Source organism: Aedes albopictus, chromosome 1, assembly GCF_035046485.1.
Source record: "Aedes albopictus strain Foshan chromosome 1, AalbF5, whole genome shotgun sequence".
In the NCBI taxonomy this organism is placed as follows: Eukaryota; Metazoa; Arthropoda; class Insecta; order Diptera; family Culicidae; genus Aedes; species Aedes albopictus.
Window position 1 is genome coordinate 127,684,617 of NC_085136.1, and position 8,419 is coordinate 127,693,035.

At 47.2% G+C, this 8,419-nt stretch overlaps 2 protein-coding genes across 2 annotated transcripts; both read right to left on the bottom strand.

Annotated features, from left to right (window-relative positions):
* Positions 1-410: 410 nt before the first annotated feature.
* On the bottom strand, positions 411-1,403 carry LOC134289415 (uncharacterized). Its single transcript, XM_062855213.1, has one exon. It carries the CDS (start codon positions 1,401-1,403, stop codon positions 411-413), a length of 993 nt encoding a protein of 330 aa, XP_062711197.1.
* A 640-nt stretch (positions 1,404-2,043) lies between these two features.
* Positions 2,044-5,936, bottom strand: LOC134289418 (uncharacterized). Its single transcript, XM_062855218.1, has 2 exons — positions 4,377-5,936; positions 2,044-4,113 (listed from the first exon to the last, which is right to left on the bottom strand). Exons 1-2 carry the CDS (start codon positions 5,934-5,936, stop codon positions 2,044-2,046), a joined length of 3,630 nt encoding a protein of 1,209 aa, XP_062711202.1.
* Positions 5,937-8,419: the final 2,483 nt, after the last annotated feature.

The window sequence follows — 8,419 nt, forward strand, 5'->3', positions numbered from 1 at the left end:
GATTTGGTGCCAACCAGCTTGGTGAAATCTGCACCGTTTCTCGCGGTCTTTTCGGCGTAGCACAGTAAAACTCGCGGTTTAGAGAAACACTGCACTACACTAAACGTTTTATTAATCTAATAGCTTAAATTACTACAAAAAGAAATACAAAAAAACAGAAATCGTATTCGACGCGACCTGCCCGGGTAGCAGTTTTCTAAAGAACTAAATCAAATGGGCACTGCAGTGTGCAGCAAAAGGCCAACCTATTGTTTTAATAATTAATAGATCGCGGGCACATTCCCGCGCAGATAGATAGCCAACAAAAAATTGCGTATTGGTAGCAGGCTATTGGTAGCCGACGGCCGAGGGGTTGCTAAATTGCTTACCTCGAACTCCGACATCCTCGCCTCCCTGAAACGACTGGAGTTTCAGTTGTCTTCCTCGTCTTCAGCTGGTCCCGCCTCCGTGGAGACCGGAATCGGTAGAATGCAGATTCTGGTAACTGGACGCGTACTAGTTCCGTTGGCCGTCCGTAAAGAAACGACCCTGACTACACCATCTGGACCTGGATGAGTGTCGATGATCCGACCCAATTTCCACCGGGTTGGTGGAACGTTGTCTTCTCGTATAACAACCAAACTGCCCACAGCGACGTCGACAGGTGGTTTCCACCACTTGGTGCGAGCTTGAAGTTGTACCAGGTATTCAGCTCTCCACCTCTTCCAGAAATCCTGGAGTCTTCGTTGAGTGGCTGCGAAATCCTGAAGTTTGCCGACCGACGTCTGCAAGTAATCCTCGTCTGATAGGGCTTGCAAGGCCGAACCTACCAGAAAATGGCCAGGGGTCAATGGCTGCAGATCCTCGGGGTCATCGGACAGCTGGGTTAAGGGCCTGGAGTTCAGGCAGCACTCCACCTGGGTGAGAAGCGTTGTCATGTCTTCGTAGGACACCACCGTATCTCCCAACACACGTAACAGGTGCACCTTCGCCGATCGCACCGCGGCTTCCCACAGACCGCCGAAGTGGGGCCCGCCGGGAGGAATGAAGTGCCATGCCATTCCGTCTTCGGCACATTCCTTCGCTATGGCGTCGTGATGATCCTTGGACTTCAGCCGGTTAATCAATTCCATCATCTGGTTTTTGGCGCCAACAAAATTGGTGCCGTTATCCGAATAGAGGCTGGCACACCTCCCGCGGCGTGACACAAACCTCCGTAGTGCCTGGATAAATCGCGTAGTCGACAAATCGGTAACCAGTTCTAAATGAACCGCTTTGGTCGAAAAGCACACAAAGACTGACACGTATGCCTTTACCGCTCGCTGCCGATATCCCGTCCGGACGTACACTGGGCCGAAGTAGTCCACACCTGTTGTTGCGAACGGCCGCGTTGGGGAAACACGGGGGGTGGGCAGCTCCGCCATGAACTGCCGAATTGCTTTTGGTTTCGTGCGGTAACATCGCACACACTGATGGTAGACTTCCCTCGCCAAATTTCGTCCACCGAGGCACCAATACCGAAGTCGAACAGTACTCAGCATCAACTGTGGTCCAGCGTGCAATAAACGATGGTGGTAATAGCGCATCAACAGCTTGGTGAACAAATGACGAGCAGGTAGTACTATTGGATGGATTTTGTATTCGGGCTCCTTCGCTTGTCCTATTCGTCCCCCAACTCGTAACAATCCATTATCTGCCACGAACGGATGATACCAACGTAGAGGTGATGATCGTGGAACAAATTCCCCTTTAGTGAGTGCAATGACCTCGCGATGAAAGGAGTCTCGTTGGACGTGGAGAACGATGAAGTTTTCCGCCAGCTGCAATTCCTCCGTAGTTAAGAAACCAACCGACCGTCGAAGTTCCCTTTTCGATCGAAGATTATGCAGATAGCGTAGCAGATAGGCCGTTGTCCTGATTAGGGTGGTGAAGCTGGAGAACCGTGCCAGATACTCCGCGAAAAAATTTGAAGTTTCTGATGCAGTAATCACGCATGCTGCTCGCCTCCGTTCTTCCTCGTGTCCTTCCGAAGTGAAAGCTTGCAGTGATGGCCAATTTTCCAAGCTAGTCCGAAGCCAGGCGGGTCCTTCCCACCAAAGCTGGTTGTCGGTCGATAATTTCCTCCGGCCAGATTCCCCGTGAAATTTGGTCTGCCGGATTCTGTTCTCCGGGCACGTGTCGCCAATGACAATTTTCCGTGGATGCTTGCACCTTCGATACGCGATTTGCCACAAATGTAGCCCATGTTAGGGGTGGGGCGTGTAGCCACCGCAAAACGGTCGTAGAGTCCACCCAGAAGAAACATTCTCCAGTGAAGCGGATCGAAGCCTTGATTTTGGTGTATAGTTCCGATGCTAGTAGAGCACCGCAGAGCTCAAGCCTAGGGATTGATTGAGCCTTCAAGGGTGCAACTCTCGATCTCGACGATAGTAGAGCAACCTTAATCCTTCCTTCTGCATCTTCGCTCCGTAGGTAGGCGCAGACGCCGAAAGCCTTTTCGGAAGCGTCTGAGAACAGGTGTAGTTGGATGTTGATTGGATTCGGTATGGTGACCAGTCTCTCAATGCGAAGCTCGTTCAATACAGAAAGTTGTTGATAGAACCGGACCCATTCTTCTGCTACCTTCGGAGGGAGCTTGGCATCCCATGCCAACTGGTGATTGTTTTCATCCTGCAGGCGCCACAGTAGTTGCATGACGATTTTTGCCTTTGTGATAACCGCGCCGACGAGTCCTAAGGGATCGAAAAGAGTTGCGATTTCGGACAAGACCTTCCTCTTGGTGAAAACAGCATCCTCTGATATTGGAGAGATTCGAAATTTGAACCGGAAAGTATCGGTGTTGGGCATCCAAACCAAGCCCAACGTCTTGATCGTCGAATCTGGGTCCAAATGGATTCCATCCGTTGTCTGAATCGCCCGATTTTCAGCTGGCAGGTCTTCCAAGACTGATTCGCAGTTGGAAGCGAATTTCCGCAGGACGAATCCTCCTCTTCGTAGTAGTTCCTGCAGCTGGATCCTCAACTCCTTGGCAACAATCGGGTCATCCGCACCGGTAATGGCGTCGTCCATATAAAAATCTTCCTTGACGGCCTTGGCCGCCAGCGGGAGTTCCTCCGCTTCATCCGTGGCGAGTTGCACCAGGGCTCTGGTGGCAAGAAAAGGAGCAGGCTTGGTGCCGTAGGTTACGGTGGACAGTTCATATGTAGCTAGCGGTTTGTCTGGGCTCGACCTCCACAAAATCGATTGAAGACGGCAATCCTCCGGGCAGACCTCTATCTGCCGAAACATTTTTTCTATATCGGCCACTAGGATGATCTGACGAGTCCGGCTTCGCAGTATTATCGACCGCAAATCGTCCTGAATCACAGGACCTGCGAGCAATCCGTCGTTGAGGGAAAATCCTGACGCTGTTTGAGCCGAAGCGTCAAATACAACCCTCACCTTTGTGGTTGTGCTATCCTCCTTCACAACTGGTTGATGTGGGAGGTAGCACCGACCTTCTTCCGTTTCGGTGTCTCCAACCAATCGCATATGTCCCAGAGTCTCGTATTCGACCATGAAGGCACAGTATTCCTCCCGTAGCTTCTCATCTCTAGTCAATCGCCGCTCCAACTGCAAAAACCTCCTTTCCGCGATCGTTTTGGAACTGCCCAGCATGACTAAAACCTCCTCATTCTTGGGCAATGACACCACATATCGACCAGACACATTTCGCCGCACCGTTTGCGCAAAATGGGTTTCGCATCTGGCTTCCTCAGGAGAATGGTTATTCTCCGACCCAACTTCTTCGCATTTCCAAAACCGTTCGAGAATTTCGTCGAGCCGACTGGAGACCGCAACATCACACAGGACAGATTGGATTGGACCGCTGACCGAATATCTGCCTGTTACCACCCATCCGAAGACGGAGTCGACCAAAGATGGTAGATTGTCACCCAACCGAATGCGGCGACCAGAGACGAAGAACTCGAAAAATGATTCCGCCCCTAGCAGAAGATCGATTCGTTCTCCTTTGAGGAAATCCGGATCCGCCAGTTGAATCCCCTTAGGTATGTCCCACATGCTGGTATCGACCACCGCGGTAGACACCTGTGCCGCAATTTTTGGAAGCACGTACACGCTCAGAAAACCGTTCTGATAAACGTGAACAAACAAACGCAAATATGAGAACAAGCAAATATACACCGTGAACTGGAACTTGTTCCAGCTGTCAATATGGGCGTTCTAGAAAACGTGAAATCTAGTTCACGGTGTACATTTCTCATTGTTGTCATCGTTGCTATGCATAGTTCACGTTTGTTCCCGTTGCCGTGACTGGGAGTGCACGTATATCGGAACGGTTTTTTTTGCGTGTAGATTTCCATTGGTTGGTTGTAGTTTGTGACCCGAGATTGTACCAGGACTGTAACCCTTCCTTGGACCTTGGATGCCACCCCTTGGATACCAATAACCTCGACCGTACTGGCTTCCTCCTTGACAACCAGCATTTTCCGTAGCCGTCTGCTAATCAGATTGCATTCGGCTGCACTATCCAGTAGCGCTCTAGCATGCACCTTGTTGCCCTTGTCGTCCTCCAGCACCACGACTGCAGTGAGTAGAACGACACCCGTTGTTGACGCTGTGGCTGTGTTGCAAACTTTCGCTCCGGTCGTTGCCAGGTTAACGACCTTTGAGGTAGTTGGTTCTGGGGTTGATTCCGTTGTAGTAGTGGTTGATTCGGGTTTCTCATTCGTCTTCACTTCGGCTACCTTCCCCTTAAAACACACGAGTGAGTGATGTCTCGCTCTACAGTGCCGACAGGAAAACTTAGACGAACAATCCTTTGCTTGGTGACCCCGCCGAAAGCAATTTCGGCAAAGAGAATTGCTCCGAAGTACTCCATCCCGATCCGAAACAGCCATTTTCAGAAACTGAGGGCATTGATACAGCAAATGTGTCTCTGGGCAGACGATGCATTTGCTCGGTGATGATGATTGGAACGTAGCGTTGCAGGATTTTACCGCCGAAACCTTTTTCGGCAGTTTGGTATGTCCGAGTTCCACCTTCTGTTCCGGCGCCTTGCCAGGGAGAGCTTCCAGAATCCTTAAGCGACGTTGGAGAAAATCCGTGAGGTCCTTTAGGGTGTCCGTTTGTTGTTCGGACGAATGTTCCTCCCAGCTTCTCCGGGTGGTGCTGTCCAACCGAGATGTCAATACATGCACCAACATCAGATCCTTGTAGTCCGCCTTGTTGGCGACGACTTGATCGAGGGATCTTACAGTCTTCTCGAAGGCATCCAGGAGAGACTGTAACTCGGATGCAGTTTCCTTCTTAACCGTAGGCAGCTCGAAGAGGGCCTGTACCTGACGTTTCCGCAGAACCTTGGAATTGGTGAACCGTTGTGTGAGGAGATCCCATGCCACATTATAGTTTGCTGCGGTAAGAGGGAGAGAATCGATCACGGCTAATGCTTCCCCTTCTAATTGGCTTCGAAGGTAATGGAATTTTTCTACGGCAGGGAGGTCCACCTGCCAGTGGATAAGCGAGGTGTAAAGGTCGCGAAACGTGAGCCATTCATCTAATTTACCGCCAAACTTGGGAAGCGAGATCTGCGGTAATCGTACGTGAGGGGTAGAACCGAAGGAGGTATTAGGGGTAGAAGTAGACGGAGTGTTTTGTGCCGGCTCGTTCTTTTCCAATAGGAAAGTTTTCAGTGTGAAGAATCGGTTTTCGAAATCAAGCCGATCTTTCACGTAGGCTTCGGGATCGTCGGGTGAATCGTCGTGGGATACGATGTTGTCGATGACCTCGTTCATCTGATCCCACAGGCATTCCAGCTTGTTCAGTCGCACGGAGACTTCCAAAGGCTTCGTGTTGGCCGTGTATTTCTCCATGAACGTGTACAAGTTCGTGAACGTCGTTTGTAGTCCTCGGAGTCGCGCCTGTAGTGTCCGCAGTGGTATTTTCCGTTTCGACATGATGACCCTCGAAAAATAAGACCAAGTAGCGAAGCTTGGGGAGTATAAAGTGCTTGGAGAGCTAATTACCTGTTAGCTCTTAAATCGAGCCTTGAGTATTTCTTTAAAGATGCTCCACGAACAATCAGCAACGATGATCAGTGGCGATGGGGTGCTACTGCAGCAGCGGCTAAATTACCCAAGCGGATGGATGAGCTTCGATGAGATTAGGATGCTCAGCAAACACTGGTAAGGGGCCGTCCATATACCACGTGGACAGAAAAATCGTGGTTTTTGACCCCCTCCCCCCTCCCCGTGGACAAGCGTGGACTTTTCACTGACCCCTACCCCCCTCCCCTAATGTCCACGTGGACTTCAGAGAAATTTTTTTTTCTATAAACAAAAGTTTATTTATATATATATTTTCTTAAGTTTTTTTACTTCAGAGAATCATGCCCTACATTTAACATGTTCATTTTTTTTGTATTACAAATATTCCATAGCTTTCGTATTACAGAATTATCAATTGATGTTAACATGTCAACATGGGTTTCCATGTCCCTGATGTTTGTTTAATCCATGGTTGTCTCATATTTTTAGATAACTTTTATTCTACGATATTTAGAACACTATGACAGTTTATTTTATTTTATTTTTTATTTAGAATTTGCCAAGAAAAACAAGAATTAGTAAGATTTTGAAAGACCATAATTCCAAAACTCACTCATAGTGATATGATTTTGACTTTACTCTATCTATATGTTTGTTTGATGTATCTTTGAGGCAACAAATTCTCGAACGGATGAACCGATCAGCATGTTTTTTGCACGGTTCAATCCGTCTTTAGTGTGACTATGTTTATATGTAGAAAAAGTTACGAAATTCAACTAATATTGGAAACTATATTATTACATTAATGAGATTGCTAGGGGCGGGGAAGAAGTTAAAACGATTGCAAGAAAACCAATCTAGACTGAGTACTGAAATGACTACATAAAAATTGTCAGGCAACCACAACCACCAAAATGGCAGTACAGTGCACTGCAGTGTCTCATAAAGTATCTCAAGTTTTAGAAGAAATTACAAGACAACATTTTGTTGTAAACTTGCAAAATATCTTGACATAAATTTATACGACTTGACTTTAGGGTAAAGTCTTCGGTATATCAATCCGTGTGGTCAATTAATGATATTTAATGAAACTCAAATAATTTCACTAATAATTTATCCATCTTTTTCATGTATAGATATGTTGAGTTTCATAAAATATCATGAATTCAAAGTGTCTACAGATATTATAAACCTTCGAAGTACTTTTTAAAATTGGTATGAAGCTTCGAAGAATTCATTCAAAATATCAACAAAAGCTCAAATAAAAACACTACATTTTTGAAACTCCAGAATTTTGCTTAGTATTTTTAGTAAGTAATTTGTAATTCTGATATTTTTTTTTTAAATAGTCGTTGCCAACTGAAACAAGTAATGTTTTTGAAAAAAATCTAATAGGGAACTGTTTTAAAGGAAAATCAAGTCAATAATACAGCAAAGTTTCTTTCGTTGATGAATTCTTTTAATTTCTTAAATGATTGCTGTCCACGTGGACATTTAGCAGACCCCTACCCCCCTCCCCATGGACAAGCATGGACATTTCTCAAACCCCCTCCCCCTCTAAGTTGTCCACGTGGTATATGGACGGCCCCTAAGTTGACAGCCAATCACTTCCGATCTGATGTGCGAGCCAGCGATCACCAGCCAGGGCGTGCCGTGCCGGTGGGTGGGAAAATGCTCCGTTTCCACAAACGGACCTTGGGTAGGAAAACTGCTATTTGATACCGGGCGGTGGGTGCACGTATAGCCGGTGTCGTCGTCGTCGTCGAAATACGATAATTAATCGTTCCACCTAATCCAATAAAAAGACCACGAGCAGTACTGGGAGATGGATAGTAATTTTGTTGGAAATTCACTCACCTATTAGAGGCAAGTGATATGCCTTGTAATAACAAAATTCTGCCAACTGCAACCGACGCCTTCAAATAAGATGGCGCCTTTTAGCTCGCAATTGAATGAGGTTTGGGCGACTGCGTTGGCGAACCGTAGATCTGTGGAGTCCTACCGGCTGGGTTTCCTTCAACCATCCGGTTCGAAGGACCACTTGTTCGATAGCTGGACTGGTTCCCTACGATTTGGCCTCCCTGAAACGTGCCAAAACGCAGTGCTTTCCGGGGCAATTGCGGGGGTGGATTTGGTGCCAACCAGCTTGGTGAAATCTGCACCGTTTCTCGCGGTCTTTTCGGCGTAGCACAGTAAAACTCGCGGTTTAGAGAAACACTGCACTACACTAAACGTTTTATTAATCTAATAGCTTAAATTACTACAAAAAGAAATACAAAAAAACAGAAATCGTATTCGACGCGACCTGCCCGGGTAGCAGTTTTCTAAAGAACTAAATCAAATGGGCACTGCAGTGTGCAGCAAAAGGCCAACCTATTGTTTTAATAATTAAT